Source organism: Rhinatrema bivittatum, chromosome 1 (assembly GCF_901001135.1).
Source record: "Rhinatrema bivittatum chromosome 1, aRhiBiv1.1, whole genome shotgun sequence".
Classification (NCBI taxonomy): Eukaryota; Metazoa; Chordata; class Amphibia; order Gymnophiona; family Rhinatrematidae; genus Rhinatrema; species Rhinatrema bivittatum.
In genome coordinates, this window is record NC_042615.1 from 767,875,188 (window position 1) to 767,897,106 (window position 21,919).

The following is a 21,919-nucleotide window of genomic DNA, read 5'->3' on the forward strand; positions in this document are numbered from 1 at the left end:
AGCCACATTCTGGACTGATTCCATCTGGTTCATATTGTTTTGAAGGTGCTATCTCCATAATTGTCAAAATACAAAATAATCCAGCTATGTTTGGAACTCTATAGGAAACACTGACATTGCAACCGTCATACGTAGCCGCAGTAGAATAATGGCTTATAATGTCAAGCCCTTGCAACTCTGGGCTTGAATAATCATAGGTTGCTGTGAGTGTTTAGGATGCAAACATTGTGTGAACACTACTAATGTCTGCACACCGATTTCCACCAGTTGGGTAAATAATATCTTACGTCCTGAAGTGCTCGCTCCAACACAGCAGTGTTTCGGAGTGTAGACTCCTTCCTCAGGGAGCTTCAGGGAGGTAGTTTACTGGTGCGATTTGTCCCAGCGGCAAGAATCACGGCAAGGCTGCTCACTTTTGGGGCACCGATCTCAGCCAGTGTTATTCACCGTTTAATTGACTGACCACAACTATCATTTCACAAATCGCACCAGTAAACTACCTCCCTGAAGCTCCCTGAGGAAGGAGTCTACACTCCGAAACACTGCTGTGTTGGAGCGAGCACTTCAGGACGTAAGATATTATTTACCCAACTGGTGGAAATCGGTGTGCAGACATTAGTAGTGTTCACACAATGTTTGCATCCTAAACACTCACAGCAACCTATGATTATTCAAGCCCAGAGTTGCAAGGGCTTGACATTATAAGCCATTATTCTACTGCGGCTACGTATGACGGTTGCAATGTCAGTGTTTCCTATAGAGTTCCAAACATAGCTGGATTATTTTGTATTTTGACTGATTCTGATTTTCAGCTACCTTGAGTTTCTTGAATCTCCATAATTGTGTCAGTTTTCTAAATGAGGTCTCACCATGGCCAAATACATGAACAATATCACCTCTTTTTTTTTTTATAACTATTCTATGAATACTTGGGTTACAAGCCCTAGGCCAAAGGGTAGGACATGGTACTGGAGATGATGCTTACCTATTATGAATCTGAGTAATTTCCTGGAACTTGGATGTATTACTTTGTGGGTGTATGCATCATTTAAATCCATGGAGAATAGCCAGTCCTCTTTTGAAGAAAGCGAATTAAGGAGACGAGGACAATTTTAAACTTTACTTTTACTAACTACTTGTTCAAGGCTCTTAGGTCTAGAATGGGATGTAATCCTCCCATTTTCTTTGGAATCGGGAAGTACTTTGAATAAAATCCTTGCCCTCTTTCCTGTGGTGGAATGAGTTTGAACATTTTAAACTTCAAAAGGGAAGACAGCTACTTTAAGGAGTAGTACTGAGAGGTAAAATGGTAGACTCTTAGTGGGCAACGTAATGGATTTTCCAACAGATGAAGTCTATACAGATTCTGCATGATGGAGAGAACCCAGATGTCCGAGGTTATACTAGGTCAAAGATTTATGTAAAAACTTAGCAGGGAAGTTTTCCGGGATTCTGACTAGGTCCTTCCTGGATCCTATCAAAACTCTGTCCTAGATTTTGGCTGGGGAGCACTGTGGTATTTGAGTTCTCTATTGTGTGGGACAAGAGCGAGGAGCCCGTCAATTTATTATTTATTTATTTCCATTTATACGACATTGCTACTGAAGCCCATAGCAGCTCACCAGATAAATATACACAATAAGATACATTATTAAAATAACTGAATCAATATGCATGAAAAAGTAGAAATAATAAATATATCTAATCAAGCAAGCAAGATAAAAACTAAAATAATAAAATGTGAAAGACCAAATAATATCAAATCAGAACAAAAAAACTTCATAAATAAATTATTTTTAAGAACATCTAAAATCAGTGTGACATGCTTAAATTTACATCAAGCAAAAGCTTGTTTAAATAAATACATTTTTAGAAGGAGACAAATTGCTTAGGACACTCAATTGCCCTAAGCTCCTTAGGCAGAGTATTACAAAAGGATGATGTAGCGATAGAAAAGTCATATTTGCATGTTATTTGATAGTCTAGATTGTTTCTGAGGGAACATCAAGTAATGACATCTGAGATGATTTGAGGGATCTTATGGGATTATGCAATCTCAACATTGTGCTTGCCCAGAGCAATGAGTCAATGGTCAGTAGTTTCTGGGTCAACATGGCTTCTTTATATTTAACCCTCCACTGAACAAGATGACAGTGGAGCTCAGCCAACACAGGGGAAATATGATCACTTCTACTACAGCCCTTGCTCAAATGTGTAGCAGTATTTTCAACAGCTGCAATTGTTTAATGGATGTATATGGCAAACCTTTGTAAAGGGAATTGTAATAATCCAGCACAGGCAAAAGAAGTGCCGGAACCATCAGCACAAAAATTACCAGGGAGTAAGAATGGCTTGAGATCTCTAAGCAGTCTAAGTTCATAAAAACCTGCACAAACTACTGATCTTATCAGAGGGATATTGGACAATGTAGAGACAATCACTCTTGGACTCCAGGTTTGAGATTAGATTGGTATCACAGCACCATCAACACAAATATGTATAAGAGTTTCTACTGAATTATAGTGGATAATCACTATAATCTCTGTTTTTACCAAGGGCAGAGGATAATTCCTCTTTGGAAGACAGAAGTGTCTCCTGCGTGCTCTACTTTCATACCTCCTGGATAATTGGGGGAGGAGTGCAGAAGAGACCAGAGAGAGCTTGAAGAACAGAGACGTAGTTTTTTTTTTTTCATTTCATCCACCACTTCCCTGACATTTTCTCTGAAGAACCTCTTCTTTGTTAGAGCATATCGGCAAACCTGCATTGCATATAGACAATGAAATGCTAACAGAAATTAGGGAAAATAACATCAGCAGCCCAGTGATAATGGGTGACTTCAATTACCCATTAATGACTGGGGAAAAAGGCCATCAGGGTATGCAATGGAGGTGAAATAAATGACTTTTTCATTGACCAGCTGGTATAAGAACAAACAAGAAGATGAGCTATTTTAGACCTAGTCCTCAGTGGAACACAGTATTTGGTGCAAGAGGTAATGGTTTTTGGGCCACCTGGCAACAGTGATCATAACGATCAAATTTGATTTAATAACTGGAGGGAGGATACTAAAGAAATCTACTGAAAAGCATTTAACTTCCAGAGGGGAGACTATGATAAAAAGAGGAAAATGGTTAATATAAATTGAAAGGAGCAGCAGCCAAGATTAAGAGTTTACAGCATTCATGGTGGCCCTTGTTTAAAAATACCATCTTGGAAGCACAGACCAGATGTATTCCACACAATAAAAAAAGTGGAAAGAAGGCTAAACACTTAAGCATGACTATAAGGTGAGGTGAGAGAGGCATTTAAAGCTAAAAGAAAATCTTTCAAAAAATGAAAAAGGGATCCAAATAAAGAGTAGAGACAGCTTCTGAGAGGACATATGATAGAGATCTATAAAATAAATTGCAGAATAGAACAGGTAAACACAAATTGGTTGTTTACGCCTTGAAAAAAGTTACTAAGTAGTACATTTAAAACAAATAAGAGAAATATATATTTTTTTTTTTTTACTAAATGCATAATTAAGCTCTGGAATTTGCTGCCAGAGTATGTGGTGAAAGCTATTAATGTAGTTGGGTTTAAAAAAAAAGGTTTGGACAATTTCCTGGAGAAAAGTTCATAAACTATTTTTAAGGTGGCCTTGGGAAAATCCACTGCTTATTCCAGGGATAAGCAGCATGGATCTATAGACCTTTTGGGATCTAGCCAAGTACTTTTGACCTGAATTGGCTACTGTTGGAAACAGGATACCGCATTTGATATCCCTTGATGACCCAAGTATGGCAAATCTTATGTTCTTATCTGTTCTCAAGTCTGAAGCTCATAGCATTGAAAGAGTGTGAGTCCTTATTCCAATTGTAGTAACTCACGATGCAGTTTCAAAAACATCTTACATCTAACGGCCAAATGTTTTCCACACTCCACTCATCCCTACTAGTGTTCTTAGGTCATCAGATGTCTTTTGAGGAAGACCATCCAAGAGGGCCTTGACATTCTCCAGAATGTTCCACAAGTATTTACTAATAAAGAGATGACAGGATGCTTTTTGGGATGTAAGTATAGCATTCTTGTAACTTTTTCTTCCAAGAGTGTCAAGTATGAGTCTCTCTCCAAGGAGGCACTGAGAAATATGACTTGGATTTTTTTTTGGCATTCTTAAGACAGGTGCAGAATTCAGGAGCTTTTTGGACATAATATATCGCCTTCCACTTTCTTAACAGGATATAAATACAGCTTCCCACATTCTCATTTGTGCTTCCTTATGGATATTGTGACTGGGCACTTTCATGATTTCCTTAATGAGAGTAAAAAATTGGAAAATATCCAACATTTGAAACCTGAGGCCTGCTTCCTTCTTTAAATCAAATGGAAAGCCATTACATATTTCCCTAGAAAATCTGAAAAGGAGAATTCCTCAGATGGTGTTCTTTTCCTTCTGGGCCAGTGCTAGCTTTTTTGCTGACTCTGTGAACAATTACTGAGAGCTCATTCTGTTTTTTAAATGTTTAATTTTTTTGGTTTTCTGAAAAGGGCCAGTGTAAGGATATCAGGTACCCTAGGCAAACTTTACAGCCTTGGCCCTCTCCCCCATACAATTAAAAAGTATGCATTTATAACAAATTTTACAAGTAAAAGTACATTCAAGGTACAGTCTTCCACTGTAAAAATATCAATATGTACAGTATATTAAATTTATATGTACTGCTGAATTGCCAACCTGAAAACTATGCAAAAGAGACACTTGGAACCAATATGGCATTAAACCTATTGTAAAGCATGCCGAGGTGCGCTTGGCCCTCACAAACCCATTAGTACACAATCACAATTATTGGTGGATTTTAAAAGCGCTATGCATGCCAAAGCTGGGAGAAACACACGACTCGGCCCCGAGAACACCGCATTGATTTAAAAAACCGCTTGAGTACACGCAGAAATAAAAGTTCAAAAAAGGAGTGGTGCATGGGCCGGGCATGGTCAGGGCGAGCCTGAAACATGAAGTCTGCATATATGTATTCACAAGCGCTCGCCGGGATCCCCTACTTTGTAACTTTACTTCTGCTATGCATGTCGTGTAAGTAATACATTAAAACTAGGCTAGTCAGTGGGCTTTTAATCTTAAAAGGGAGGCAAGTTAGTTAGGTGGTTTAGTAAATCTTCTCCTTTACTGGGGCGAGCTGGGAAAGAAATGGGGTAACAGATAATTGGGTCGGCGCACATGTTATGGTTATGAGGTGTTGGAATGGATTCTTAGGTACTGAGGTGATGGCCACTCCCACGGGGAGGAGCCCCTTGAGGAACCGCAGTACTAGGCTAGACTCTATACACACAGACACAGAGAAGTAGTATTTATTGTACAGCTTGCTGGTACTGCCTGGGGCGGGCAGCAGTGAAGGTAGTCCAGTGAAGTATTCCAGGGGTTCTCAGCAGAGAAGACCAGTCTCACACTCAAGTAGGTGATAGGCAGCACGGCGTAGCAGGGACAGGTCCCGGATGTAAACCCTGAGCACTGAGGAGGAAGGTGAGATGGACTGAAGGGTTAGTACTCACTGAAGCAGAAGCTGAATTGTAGAAGGTCCTGGCAGGCAGAAGTTGTTCAGTGGCAGGCACCCGATTAGGGAAAGCAGGCCCTCGAGGAGCGAGTACCTGATATCCCAAGATAGGTAACTGAAATAGAGCAGAAGGGCCCCCGAGGAGCAGGTACCCAGGTTGGTGAAGAGTTACCCCGAAGGGCAGAGAGAGCTTCCTGCACCAGCTGGGAAGCCGCAGAGCAGCTTAGACCGGAGACATTCCAATCCTTGCTAAGTCAGGGCCTCATGCTCTAAGCGGCTCGCACGCGATAAGGGACCTTTTGCACACGAAAAGTCCCTTATCGCATGCGATACCAGGATGGGGGTGGAGTCGGGGTGGAGTCGGCCCTGGAAGAGGAAGAGTCAGGGCGTCACCGGGGCCCGACTCTGCGTCGATGCCGCAGAAAGCGAAAAGGTAAGACCCTTTTCACTTCCTATTTCGCTAATAGCTACACCTCCTATGGTGGCGCTAATGGGTGCGAAACCGGCAGCGATCACACCACGGCGGTGCGATCGCTGCTGGCTAGCAGGCCTGCGATACTTTAGAAAATGAGGCCCTCAGTTAGTTGGTAAACGAACGACAGGCTAAATACCAGGATGTGATGATGTCACTCGGAGGGGACGCCCCCGAGGTTCCCGCCATGACGTGGAGATAGACATGGGTGGCATGCACACGTGCACCCTAGGAGGCCCTCAGGAAAATCATGGTGAACAGAGTCACTGGAGGGGGCACCGGAGAGGGCGGCATGAAGACGCGGCAGCAGCCATCTTCCCAAGGCTTGAGGAGAGAGAAGGAAGAAAGGTGAGGCACAGAGGTCGAAGCAGTCTGAGACCGACGGATGCAACATATATATACTAAAATCCACCCTCATGTGCTCGAGGCGGCATTTCCACCCAGATGCACATCAATATAAAGTTGTGTATACATGTATGCGCGTATAGCCAACTTTATGACATGCGCATATATACGCGTGTATGTTATAAAATGGCCGCGTCCAAGAGCACAATCCGGCGAATGCACACGGGTCTAAAAATTCACCTCAAACTATTGTAAACCTCCCATGCCAAAACTGCAGTAACTGACAACACTCAAACAGTAACAACCCTTTCTAGGAAAAGGCCACACTGTAGATATTACACCAGGCCCTAAAATACAAATACACCTCTTATTAGGAAAATAGAAAAATGCAGATGCTATAGATCCCTACATAGATACAACATGCTAGCAGAATACCTCATCTCGGATACACATGGAAAACACATGCAGAAATTCACTAAATACAGAATAAAGTGTCCATAAATATAAATAGAAACATGCAGACAAAAACTGAACTGGAAACTACAACAAGCCAGATTCTGAATGCAGTGAGAAAACTGAAAAACAAACACCATTCCTCATAAAATATCAAATAAAATAAAGACATAAAAAATAGTAGTAAAACCACACTAATGAAAAGAATAAATACTTCAAACCAATGATGAATAGAATATCCACAAATTCATGTTCAAATTTTTAACAATTTTCCAAACAGCCATAAAATATTTCAAAACAGAAGACATTAAATTACAAAAAATAAGGAATTCCATGTTCTCCATAACTGGGAACTTTTTTATTTCCAGTTACCCTGAGATTGCTGCAAATTATATGGGGAGGGAGGGAGATGTACCAACTTTTTCTTCCATAGCACACCATGGACTCACACAAGCTCACTCTCTTACACACACACACATTCCCATTCTCTCACAGACACATATACATACTCTGTCATTGATACACACACACTCCTCTCTCTCATACATTTTCACTTACATGTACACACATATAGCCTCGCTCTCTCTCCCTCTCTCTCTTACACTCACACGCATACTAACTAGCTCAAGCCCAGGCTTCTCTCTCTCTATTCTTTTCTTTAGTAGCCCATGGTATGAGACCAGCAGCTGCCAAATCCTCTCTCTTGACTTTCTTCTTCCCACCAGTGGATTGGGGTACATTGGTGACCATCTGGGCCTCTCTTTCTTTTTTTTCAGCCACCAGTGAGACAAGGATCCACCAGCACCTGCCCAGGCTTCTATTTCTTCTTTTTTCCTCAGCTGCCGATGAGATGGAGGCCTCTGGTGGCCACCCAGATCTCTCTCTCTCCCAACTGACATTCTTGGGCCATAAATCCCCATTGGGCTTCTTTCTCTCTTCCACTGCCACTTCCCCGGGTGTGCTGCCCTGTGCAATTGTATAGTTTGCACACCCAGCAGTACCAGGTCTATTCCCTTCCTGTGGAGAAGAGAGGTTGAAGAAGATATCTGTGTACTTTTCCTGCTCAGCAAATCCTGAGATTGATAATTGGACCCTTAGAAACACACAAATAACAAATTTCATAGCTAGATTGGTGATGTGGCCTGAGTATGCACCTGTCTGTCCACTATCACCTGAAAATGAATTTGAGGTGGTGGTGGTGGTGGTGGGGGGGGGGGGGGATGTCACATAGAACTCAATGTATCCTAATGCAGCAGTTTAGTTTTCTCTCCAGATGTACTGAAGATAGACAACAGTACAAGCATCACTGATACAAATACCCCTCTGGTTTTTGGCATCAATGTCACTGTTGCCAGTGCACCAAGAGTTTCTAGTTTAGGTTAAATGTTAGTCTGCATCAATGTCAATGCTATCAATGTTAATAAAGGGAACTGAGTAAGATGATACACCAAAGTTTGTTGGATCCACTTATCTCTTCGTGCTGCAATTTTCATGAAGGAACTGAAGTTGCGTCTTCTTGGGTCAACTGAGGTATATTGGAGGCTCTAACTTGAGCCTTTGGAAACTGTCACAATCCCTCAGATACTCTCAATTTGAGCTGCCTTCTTGACGCTTATGAGGGTGTTCAGCTGCGGCCAGTATTTCCCTGCTTTTATCACGGTGCATCGACTGGAACTGATGTCAATATTTCACCTTTGCTCAATGCTCTTCATCAGTGTCCCTAGGTACTGATACCAATGAAGTAAAACCCTTTATCTTCATCAAATGGGAAAAACTGGGCATTGCTCTGTCTCCTCAGCATCTATTGGTGCTAAATGCCAATAAAGCCCAAAGCTTCTTCTATAATCAATGCACCACTTGTCTTTGGTGCAGCTCTTGGGCCCTTTGAGCATCAATTTCATTGCCAATGCCTTGGATTTATCTAAAGCAAAAAGCTTTTCCATGAGCTCTAACCAGGTTCCCCGGCCTCTGGAGTATTTTCCCATATGTAGAACATCCCAAAACATTATGGTTGCTCCTATAACACAGAATGCATCTGTCATATGGACTGCGATAGACATGATGCAGCTGCACTTGAAGAAGTCACTGGTCTTCTTTGCTTTGCTGGACATGGGAAGGAAATAGATGTAAAATCAAACAACTCAATTTTTATAAAACAAAAATGGTCTGATCAATATATCAACAGCAGTGCTGATGCAGCCATGGAAAAATAAAGAAAACTAATAAAGCTGAGAAACCTATCTAGGGAGATAAGAAGAAAAACTTCTGAAAAGAGGGTCCCACATTGTAAAAATGTGGAAAGGTGTTTTGGAGGTATGGAAATGTTTACCTCTGAGAAGTTGAGCTGACAGGCAATACACAAAAAACAGAACTGAGAGGATGTCTGCGTGATGCAGGACAATTCTACTTATGCTTACTAGAGCTTCAGAAAACTCTAGCAGCTTTGAAGTCAAGGTTCCCAACCAGGGTGCTATCTGATAACATCACACATCTATGAGGCCACTAAATTTATGCTTCTATCAGAGAATAGTGATTTACCCAAGTAAACTAGCCTGTCTGAAAATTTCCCTCTTAGTCTGACTAAAATTGTAATTCTTTTTTTTTAGTTTATGTTTTCATGGCTGTCTTGATGTAAGCTGCCTGTGACACTGGATAGCGTGGTATACATTTTTAAAAATAAAAATATAAATACATGAAGGTTTTCACAGAGTGTGTCTTTTAGCTAGGTTAAAGAGATATATTCCTGGTTGGGGGTGGGGGGGAACAGGGGATGGTGTTTTAGTCTGAGAAATAAAGTTGCACCCCTACATGGAATTTTTCAAGGTATGCATGCTATTTTAACACCTCACCTCCCCCGTTACTCCCACAAATAGCAGGCACAAAGTACGCAAGTGCTTATAGTGTGCATGCTTACCTTATGCTAGCTAATTTCCAAATAAAATTACCTATAAAGAACATATGGTAAAAATACCAACACACTTTGCAATTACATAAACTATTTGAAAATTGCCCCTTAAATAATAGGAGATGATGTAAAATACATCATACAACATGCTCTACCATAAATGCTTTTACTACATTTTTCACTACCAGATAAAAAGGGAACCTCATTGGCTTTCTGGAGTAAATGTGGCATCTAGTGGCTGCTAACATAAAATAAGTTGCTGCTGTTTGTTAGCAGTTAACAGTACAATTTGGCAGCCTTTCATTAAAAACTGCAATCACAATTTGAAAACAATATTGTGGATATTTGATTATTATATCATTCTCAATTCTCTTTCATGTTTTCATTTTATTCTTGGGCTACAAAAAGAAAGAAAAAAAGTGTTTGAAGATTTTGAAAGCTTCCCCAATTTAGCTGTCCTCAGAGCTTTGGATTTAAACCAGTTGAGGGCTCTGCGATTCTTTCACCACTAGAAACTTTCATTAAAATGCCTTAATATTGTAAACAGTTTGAAAGTAAAACAATAAGCAGAAAGCCAACATATTACAAGCCACTTACAACCCTAAACAGCAGTATGTGTTTGCATCAGGGCTCCAAGAATGTATGGGAAGACCAACACTGTGATGGATTTTGGCCATACCTGAGATAAATAAGAGAGAAAGACTGAGAGACTGGTTGGAAGACCAAGTAGAGAGAGGTGCTGGGTTGCATTTGGGAATTTAAAATGCATATCTACCAAAGAGAATAAATCTCAACTGAGCAAAATGAATAGGCCATTTTGGTCATTATCTGCCATCATTTACTAAGTTAAGTTATAAAAAAAGGAACACATTTTGCCAAAACAGTTCATGTAGCAAAATGATTATAGAGTCAAATCATAAAAAAGCAGAAATAAGACTGCTAACGAAGGAGACCCTAAAGCTCCCTTAGAGATGAATTTTAAAAGCCTGACGCAAACATTAATTAGGGGAATGCGCGAAGAAGTCAGGCTCATGCGTGCCAAGCAGATTTTAAAAGCTGCCGAGGTATGCGCGTTATCTCCTGCAGGACGCACATCTTGAAAGTTTTCAAAAAGGAGCAGGACATGGGCGTTTTAGGGCGTAAACCTAAGATTTGCATGCAAATCTTAACGCGACCCGGCACATGCCGAGGTCCTCTGCCACATAACTTTACTTCTGCTAAGGATGCCATGTAAGTTACAATTTAAAAAAAAAAAAAAAAGGAAGATCTGTGGGATTTTAAGGGTCGGGGTTAACTGGGGGAAGTGAGGGCTATCAAACCTGTGGAGGGGGGTTGTTGGAGAACCTCTGTCAACTGGGCAAACTGGGGATGAACTGGTAAAACTGGGAATGGCATCTATGCCCGCTCCTTTTAAAAGACCCTGATTGATGCGGTAGAAGTGGGATGTATGCACCCATGTGTGCACCCACAAAGTTTGGCGTGGCAAAGCTATTTTGTAACATACACACATGCTCACGTATGTTATAAAATGGCTACGTACCTGGGCGTGGGCAGACGTATTCATACAAATGTGCGCTCGTGTGCCGGTTTGAAAGTAATCGTCCCTCTGATTTAAAAAAATGCTAACTTATCTTTCATGTTTTTATTTTTAATCTGCTGTTTTGCAGTGCTTTTAGTGGCTGCATGATTGCTAATTTGCACAATAGTTTAAGGAGAGCTCCATGCCTTTACTGCTGGTACAAGTCTCCTGCCCATCAGGGCTGAAAGAGGAGCGTACCATGGAAATGGCAAAGAGCGTTGGGTGGGAAGAAAGGCAACTGTTGCTACAGGAGTGAACATGCTGGCAAAAACAGCACTACTTGGTGATTCAGTCTGAAAAGGAGATTTTTCCATCAGAACTATACCAACAAGGGAACCTGAATCACATGGTTCAGTTTTCTGGATGAGCGAGGCAGGACACCTATAGAGGAAGCAAAATGGAGGGGAGGGAGAAGCATGTTAAAAAGCAATCAATTAAATTAATAAATAGACTAGACAAAACTGTTAAAAGCACAAATCCTATAAATCTGAAAGAGTTAAAAAAAAAAATGACATTCCAGAAATGTTAACTGCATCACTAAAGTCCAAAGCATCTTTGAGTCATAAACAGTCATTTGGGAAGGAAAAGGCCTATCGATATTACCTCCAAGCATCGATCCTGCCATCTGCGAGCCAGCATCTCAAGAAGCGGAGGGCGGAATTTATCCAGTCCCAAGAGATCAGGCAGCATTACACAGTGCATGGCAGCTAATTGACTCCACCCTAAAAACAAGCAGAACATTAAGGCAATGAACTTGCTCAAAAATCACAGGAAACATATTTAAATTGCCACAGGATATTTTATAAAATTTTTGGTTGCATTTTGGAAATCTATATGGGGTTTTAAAATACATTTTTAAGGCCAGTTTCCCTTAATGTATTCACTGAACACAAGCCTCAAAGAAATTTCTTATCTCGATTACTGTTAAGCACAACCATTATTTTAAACCCTTGCTTGCATCTGTATGCCATAATAGCAGATAAACTATTCTACCACAGAAGTACACAAAAAACATGAAAATTTCGAAAAGCCAAAAATATATGTTATAACAGCAGGTTTGTAGCTGTCTCCATCAAAAGTAAAAGCCACCTCCGCCTCTCATGTAGCAATCAAAAGATGGCCTTGTACCAGTTAAAATGTATCCATCCGTATGTCACTGTCAGGCAAAGCAGAACAAAGTGCTCTCCCACTCAGAAACAACAGATTAAACTTCAGTTAGAAAGCAAGATTCTTCCATGGTATACATAATGCATTAGCAAAAGTAGGCCTCTTGGAGTAAAAAATAATCTGAGGAGCTCTTACATGTACAGTTCTGGCATAAGTACACCAGTTGACCTATCTACATCTTTCTCTGCAGTGCTTCAGAGTTAAATATTGGTTGAGCTACACATTACACTTTCAGTTTCCTTTCAGAACAAACGTGAATTGTTAAAAGAATTAAAGTACTTGTTAAAGTAAAGTTTAACCAAACATTTCAGATCATGTTTAAAAGCTTTTGAAAGTGAGATATAATGTGACAAAGGAAGACACTAAGCATGCTTTCAATCTGGTAGGGTATTTTAACGACTAAAAATATGAAGATATGTTTCATTTTGCTGTGTAATTAGTTGTTGTAACTTGTTGTAGAAAGACATGAAATAAGTCCAAAAGATAAGACACGATATCGCTTCTAAAGAAGCAGTATTGTGGACTCTAATAGCTAGAGTACTTATAAGCTCAGGAATCAATGCACTAGGTTGTCACTTAATATGGAGAGATAGCAAGAATACACACGCAAAATTACACCTAGAATTTCTAGTGAAAATGATAGATTGACACACATCACACCAGTGTTTATTTGCAATTTTCTGGACCTCAAATTTTATCAAACTTACAGGAACATTGTACAGTATCTGTCTGCATCTGCTAATTACATGGGCTTTTCAGTTAATATTCATATAATAGGTACACAGTTAATATTCATATAATAGGTTTGAATTAGGACTTAAATGTGCATGAGAGAGAACAAGGCACCATTCTTACCCTCCATTAGATACTAAAGCTACAAAGAGAAATGTGCAGGGTCTAAGCAGATGTAATTACATATATTTAAAAACAAAAAAACACACATCATAAGACTAAAAAATACATTGGTTGAAAGTAAGAAGTAAGTTAGAAATCAGAAATTGGACAGAGAGAATACCTTCATTGACTGAAAAACAGGAATGTAAAGCAGGGTCAGAGCCGTAGCGAGTGGCTTCAGGGCTAGCAGAAACGGCAGGAGTGACAGCTTGCAGAGGAGACGAGAGGAAATAAAGAGAAAAGAGAAAATGAGGTACAGACGTTTCTGAAAACCTGATCAGCATCACTAAGGAAACTACTGCAAGTACAAAAGTAAATATACTTGAGGCTTTACCATAAAAAAGAATGAAAAGAGAGCACAAGTTGCAGAAAGCAGACAGATAAAAGTCTTTTTCCCTATTGACAATATAATAGCCAACAAAGGTTGAAGGCTATAATGTGTAACTTATACTTATGTAAACATTTTCTAGTTTGACAGGATACTGAACTTATGCTTTTGAAGCTTTTAAACTATAAAACTGGAAAATCAAATAAGGTCTATGAAAAAAAAAAATCAAACATGCCAAATTTTTCAATATATACAAAATGCCTTATACAATATTATAAAACTCTTATAATGTAACATTTTGAAGACTGTAATATGTAGTATTGCTGATACTGAAACAAATTTTGAAAAGGCTGTCATGAACAGAAACAATATACCGGTATTCTTGTTATATGACCAAAATCCAGAACTTTAAAAACAGCTGGTTTAGAATTTCCATAGCTTCTCCATGTGTCAACAGTTCACACAGCAAGAACTAATATTCTAGTACTGCTAATGCACCATGGCTGGAATTATCATATGAATCGGCATGCAGCCCATATGACATGCAAGTTCTACAACTGGAGGTCAATGTTAAGATTTTGAGGTCACTACTTGACACTCACTTCCTATAGAGACATTACCATATGTCATGCACAAGCAGTTTCAAATTAATCCCTCGCCTTTATTCTGCTGTAGAACAAAAAGTTCAAGCTACTGAACAAATTAAGCATTGTCTACTAAATGGCATATTTGCCTTCTACACAGTGCTCCCTTTTGCCACCCTAGGATATGTGCATGAAAATTATCTTTGCTTAATTCAGCACAAATGTATCATAATGACAGAGGCACGTGCAAGGTGACAGAGCTCTAAGTGTAAACAGCAGTGTATTATATAAAAATAAAATCTCACAAAATACACAATATACCTGAACTCCATTACCTTATTTTATTACCACATTTCAGATGAATGGTTCTATCTAGCCATTTATTCAACCACATGTAACTGAGATGTGTTAAAAGAACACATGCATGTGACAATTCCTCAGAAACCTTGATAAGAAAAATATGCCTCCATTTTTTTTCGCGCTAAATTATCTACTTTGAGAAGATCATATACATACAACAGGTGCATAAGAGATGTATGATATAGCCTATTTTTATATTTTATTATATACTTTGCTCACACCTTTACATTGATAGCTCAAGGCAAGATACAGTACATTCCCTGTCCTCAGAGGGCTCACAATCTAAGCTGGTACCTGAGACAATAGAGAGTTAAGTGACTTTTCCAAGTTCAGGTGGGGCAGCAGTGGGATTTGAACCCTGGTTTCCCTGGTTCGCAACTCTAACCATTAGGCTACTTTTCCGCTCCTCTAACCTTTGTATGTCTTTCATAGTGCTAATTAATACCTAACTGCAGACTACAAACCACAAATGAAAGTATGGCATCAAAATCATAAAAGAAAAGAAATGCATCTTTCTCATTGTAATCAAAGGTTAGAGCATTTTTTAAAAAGTTGAAATCATGGAAACAAGATAAGGAAAGTCACAAAATAAAAAAAAAAGAAAGATCAAGTAGTATTTCCTATATATGTGAAATATAATTATTAGGATGTGGTCATAAAATGGGAATTCCCGATGTCGACTCCACTCAGATCATAGGAGGAGACTTCAATCAAACTTTGGATCCCTTCATTTATTTATTTATTTATTAACTTTTATTTACCGACATTCGTGAAGCACATCATGCCGGTTTACAATGAACTCAGGTGGGAGATACAGTAAAACAATATAACATTAAAACAATATAATATTACTAACAAAAATGAAGACAAAAACAAAACAAAACAAGGTAAAACAAAATAAAACAATAAAAAAAATGTCATGGATAAGAAATCAGCTGCTCGCCTAACCATTTCTAAATCCTGCAAAGCACTTAAGCATCTTTTGTCATCATTTAGTCTTTCTGATCCCTGGCGCCTAATGAACCCTGGAGAATGGGAATTCACATTCTACTCGCCTCCTCACTCCTCCTATTCTCACATTTACTTTTTCTTAACTTCACATTGTCTAATACCACAGATTCTCTCCGCCTTGATTGCTCCCATTTTGGTTTCTGATCATGCAGCTGTCATTCTTAAATGTGGATTACAATCTCCCATCACTGCTGATAGTAATGAAGGGTTGAATCTCCATAGCCTATCAGACCCGGACTTTGTGAATATGCTTTGTGAGAAGATCAATGATTACTTTCATTTCAACACCAACTCGGAGATCTCAATCTCTACTCTTTAGGATGCATTCAAAGCCACCATTCAGGGCGATATCATTAGCTATTCCTCTCAACAACAGAAAATGTGGAAGGCATCTATGGATAACCTTCAACATACTGTGGCCTTGACTGAGGCGGAACACAAAGTTTCCGAACAAAAATTCTCTAGCTGCAGTATTAAAAAACCAAGTACCAATATAACCAGATGTTGAGTGCATCCGTCCGTTTACACATATTTCACTCCAAAGCCTTGTATTATGCAGAAAATAACAAGTGCGGTCATCTATTGGCCTCTTACTTAAAGAAAAGGGAGGAGAAAAAAGGATCACTAAAATCAAATCTGCCTCTAACCAATCCCTGACTCAAGATGCTGAAATCTTGCAAGCATTTAGAGACTTTTATGCTACGCTTTATCAAACTGAAGTGGAAGCATCGGAAGATGCGATCCAGTCCTTCTCCAAAATCTCTCACCCCTCACTCTCCATTAAACAACAAGAAGTTATAGAACGACCAATTACTGCACAAGAAATTGCTCTAGCAATTAAAGCTCTTTCCATAGGGAAGAGTCCTGGACCTGATGGCTTCACTACAGACTTTTATCGAGCCTTCAGCAAGGAACTAATACCTCATTTACAAGACTATTACTCTGCAGCCCCGTTGCACCCGCACCTTTTTCTGCAGCGTGTGTAGTGGTGCTTCCAAAGCCAGATAGAGATGAAACGGAAGTGGGCAATTATTGACCAATATCTTTATTGAACACGGATTATAAGATTTTCACCAAAATACTGGCCACTAGACTATCTTTAGTAATGCCTTCCCTAATCCATTTGGATCAATCCGGTTTCATTAAAAACCGGCTTATTGCTAACAATACAAGATTATCCCTTCACATCCACGAAGCCATCCTTTCTGCTCCCTCCCCAGCAATAGCAGTTTCCCTGGACGCAGAAAAAGCGTTTGACCGTGTAGAATGTTTTTCTCTTTTTTCTACTCTCAGCAAATTTGGTTTTAGCCCTAATTTCCTTTCGTGGGTTCAGCTTTTATATCATTCCCCCCACCGCATTTCTGTATATTAATAGTCGAATCTCACCATCCTTTCCACTCCACAGAGGTACTCGCCAAGGTTGTCCTCTCTCTCCCCTACTTTTCAACGTGGCTTTGGAACCCCTACTCATTGCAATTCAACAAAACCTTCTCATTGAGGGAGTAAATATTGGAACTGATGTATATAAACTTTCAGCATATGCAGATGATGTCCTTTTCTTTCTTCTAAACCCTGATAAATCGCTTCCCCATTTGCTACAACAGATTACCTTATACTCTTCTTTGTCCGGCTACAAAATCAACTGGCATAAAACTGAGCTTCTGCCCATGAACCCTTTAGGTGCTTTTGTAGATCTTTCTCAATCCACTATTAAAAAGGTTCGTCATAGCCTTAAATACTTAGTAATTCACTTCTTCTCAGAACCCCAGCTGACTATTACTAACGCTGAATCTCAAATTTTGCAAACCTTGCGAGATTTAACCCTCAAGTGGTCTCCCCTTCACCTCACCTGGTGGGGCTGTTTGGATACAATTAATATGGTGGTTGCTCCTAAAATCACATATGTGCTTTCTATGTTACCTATATTTTTCTCCAGAGATTTCTACCAACACAAAACAGGACCCCAAGAATTGCTTTATCTAAATTAAAGTCTGCAAAAAATAAGGGGGGGTGTCAACTTTCTGAATTTTTATGCATATCACCAAGCGTTTATCCTTCAACAAGCCTATCACCACTTTAACAGCATAGACGACTCTTGGGAATGGCCTCGCTGGTTAAGGTTAGAACGTACCCTCCTTTCTCCAATTCCATTCTCTTGTTTTCCTGGAATTAAACTGTTTTCACGTCATGCATCCAATCCAATTCTATGATCCCTACATAAAGCATATTTAACTTTTGATTCTGCTCGCCCCAAAGATGTGTACTCCTGGAGTTACTCTAATATGTCTCCGCTTTGGCATAACTCTTTATTAACAGTTGATGGTCATTCTCTAAACTGGTCTGCATGGCAAACTAAAGGCATATGGTTTCTTTCTTCAGTTCTGGAAGACTCTAAGCTACTGGAGTTCTCTTAACTTCAAGAGAAGTTTGGGCTCCTCAACACTCAGTTTTATGCCTGGTTGCAATTAAGAAGTAGCCTCCATTCTACTCCAACCTTGATTACCCATTCCAATAAATCTCAGTTTCTTCTCCAGGTGTTTCAGGAACATGGACAGTAAGGTCATTTAGCTTCAAGATTATATAAAATTATAACTGCTGCTTCTTTATGTAAAATCAGTACTCTATTGTACCCAGTGTGGGCAAAAGAAATCACTACTCCTCTATGTGATAAGGATTGGCATCACTTATGATCCATTTCCACATGCATCTCACTATCTTCTAGTCTGACTCAGTCGTCCTTCTTTATCATGCATAGAGCTTTATGGACCCCATGGAGACTACACCGAGCTGGTCTTCTTCCTTCACACAACTGTTGGTCCTGCTCGACCCCTAAAGCAACTCTAGAACACATGATTTTTAATTGTCCATATGTTCATACCTTCTGGAGCCAGATTTGGTACACTGTTTCCTCTATTTTCACTCTTAACCAACCTCTCACCTATACACTGATTTTTCTTAAAGGTGCAAATCCCTCTTTTAATCTCTCTCTTCCACATAGGAAATTATTTGACTTTTTGTTCACAGTAGCTTTTCATAACATTGTCTCTAACTGGAAGCGTAGTGATTTGCTTTCCTACCATCTTTAGTGGAACTCAGTATGAATGTATTGCAAGTATGAAAAAGCTATGGCTATTAAATGTAATAGACTTGTCTCATGGGCTAGGGTATGGAAGCCTTTGGATGATTATGTTATATCTACATCATAAGTATACTTATTGGTCAACTGTGAGCTCCACAAGTATATATTCATTGATGTACTCTCTCTTTCCTCTTCTCTTATTTTTTTTTTATCTTGCTAACTTATCTCTTTATTTTTCTTTTTTTTTCTCTCTTCCTTTCCTCTTTCTTTTTTCTCCCCCTTCTCCCTTTTTATCTTGGTCTTTCCTTCTTTTTCTGGGTCAGTATTGAACCACTGGTTACTCTGAGCAGTATTTTTTGTACTATCTGCTTTCGTTCTGTATACCATTAGTTACTAAGCTGTTTTTGTACAGTTCACTGTTCATTTGTGCATGTTATTCAGCTTGACAAATGACAAAAGATTAATAAAAAGATTAAACTTAAAAAAAAATAAAATGGGAATTCCTTTGGATACTGTAGGACTGTGGTGCTTAACACAGTCCTCTGGACACACCCAACCAGCCAGGTTTTCTGGATATCAAAAATGAATATGCATGAGATAGATTTCCATACAATGGAGGCACTGTATACAAATCTATTTTATGCATACTCACTATGAATATCCCAAAAACACAATTGGTTGGTTGTGTCCCAAGGAGTGGGTTAAGCAATAGTCCTACAGTATTCAGAAGGAATTCCCATTTTATAACCACATCCTGATAATTATACTTCACATAAAATGTAAACTTTTCCATTGTGTATATGTATCAGTGGCTGGCCACATTTCCTCTAGCTGCAACTATTAAATGAGTAAATTAAAGGAATTGTCTTTAACTACTTGGGAATATCTCAGTAGAGAAACAAACACTAATATTAGCCAATTATTGACATGTCTATTAATTGACATGTCTATTAATAGACATGTCTATTAGCCAAACACTAATAGACATGCTGGCCAGCCTCTATATGATGCAACAAGTAAACGTCCCCACTCACAAGGCAGGACACACCCTGGACCTAATCTTCACCAGTCACCACTTTTATGGCACATCAGTCTCAGCCAACCCAATCCCATGGTCAGACCACCTCCTACTACGATGCAGAACAACCAAACAAGACAACGCACCGTCAAATGATAACAATATCACCTCATTTACTTACAGACCTCCCTTCCAAATAAACATATTAAAACAAGAGCTAGGAAAACAACTCAACAACCTAGACCTCTCCTCCAGCAACAGAGCAATACAATCCTGGATACACCTAACAGAACAAACAGCTAATAACATAAACCCCAAAAAAACAAAACTATTAAAAAAAACCAGAGATAAGAAAAACCCTTGGTTCAACACACAACTCAAATCATTAAAAACAAACCTCAGAAGACTGGAAAAAGAGTGGAAGAAAACAAAATGCGCAACGACCCTTCAAAGATACCACACCCAACTTGCCATTTACAAAAAATCGATCACAAACACCAAGCGTGACTACTACAGCCAAAAGATAAAGAACGCAACAAATAACTCGAATGCACTATTCAATATCGTCAGAAACCTCACCGAAGAAAACAGCAACACCAACACAAATTCCTCAAACAACCTAAGCCACGACCTAGCTATATTCTTTAAAAACAAAATAAGCAAAATAACAAGCAACTTTCAAAACAACACACCCACAGAAGACAAACTCGAAACAAATTCCATAACCCCGTGGTCAGAATTCAAACCCATATCAAACTTGGAAACAGAAAAAATGCTAAAAAAAACCAACCCTGCTCGCCATGACCTTGATACTATCCCAACACGAAGTTTGAAAGAAATAGCACACATTGTCGCTCCAACAATTGCTGCCATCATTAACAAATCTCTAGAAGAAGGAGAACTACCAGAAGAACTAAAAAAAGCAACTATCACCCCCATACTAAAAAAGAAGAACCTAGATCCCACAGACCTAAACAACTACAGACCAATCTCAAACCTCCCCCTAATCGCAAAGATGACCGAGAAAGCAGCTCTTACTCAACTCAACAACATTCTCCACGACGCCCAACATGGATTCAGAAAAAACCGCAGCACAGAAACTCTCCTTGTCAACCTAACAAACAAGATAATTAGAGGCTTCGACAACAACCGAAGCCACATCCTCATCTTACTTGACCTATCAGCAACCTTCGATACCGTAGACCACACATGCCTACTGTCGAGACTAGCCAGCATTGGGCTCACAGGCAAAACCCTCAACTGGTTCAAATCTTTCCTGAAAGACAGATTCTTCAAGGTTACCATTAATAACCAATCTTCAAATCCTCTCCCACTCGAAACTGGCGTACCACAGGGATCTGCACTTTCGGCGACCCTCTTTAACATATATCTACTCCCTCTATGCCACCTCCTATCAACTATCGGAGTTACTTTCTACATGTACGCCGACGACATCCAACTCCTCTTCCCAATAACATCCACAATAGAAGAAACATTAAGAACCGCAGCCAAACACCTAATCACCATCAGAAACATGCTGAACCACCTAAAGTTATCCCTCAACATGAATAAAACAGAATGTATACTAATAGGAAGAAACAACACTACACAATCCTCCACTCCCCTCTCTCTACAAATAGAAAACTTCAACATCCAACTAAAAAACTCAAGAGACCTAGGAATCTGGATCGACAATGAACTCAACTTAAAACAGAACATTGCTTTCAAAACAAAAGAAGGCTTCCACAAACTACATGTCCTCAAACATCTAAAACCACTACTACACCAACATGAGTTCCGAACAATTCTACAATCGCTCATCTTCAACAGCCTCGACTAATGCAACTCCCTCCTGATTGGCCTACCAAAAACCACCTTAAAACCTCTGCAACTACTACAAAACGCCGCAGCAAGAATTCTAACCGGAAAAAAAAAATCTGACCATATCACACTAGTCCTCAAATCACTTCACTGGCTCCCAATAGACCAGAGAATTAAATTCAAAGCATTAACAATAGTTCACAATGCAATACACTCAACAGATAACACCGCTCTCAATGAACTTATCCTAACACACAAACCTCAAAGAATGACCAGATCTGCAAATAAACTTCAACTTGAAATTCCATCAATTCCTCTAGCCAAACTCACTAACACCAGGAACAGAGC

General features: G+C 39.4%; 1 protein-coding gene across 3 annotated transcripts in view; it reads right to left on the bottom strand.

Annotated features, from left to right (window-relative positions):
- The window catches only part of WDR7 (WD repeat domain 7), a 1,145,388-nt gene that overhangs the window by 707,922 nt on the left and 415,547 nt on the right, over positions 1-21,919 (bottom strand). For 2 of the 3 annotated variants that reach the window (XM_029579728.1, XM_029579721.1), the window contains exons 17-18: positions 13,492-13,578; positions 11,913-12,031 (exon numbers count right to left, since the gene is read on the bottom strand). In XM_029579728.1, the coding sequence (XP_029435588.1) occupies positions 11,913-12,031; positions 13,492-13,578 (206 nt within the window). The remainder of the gene's footprint in view (positions 1-11,912; positions 12,032-13,491; positions 13,579-21,919) is intronic. The other variant, XM_029579736.1, reaches the window with a different exon arrangement.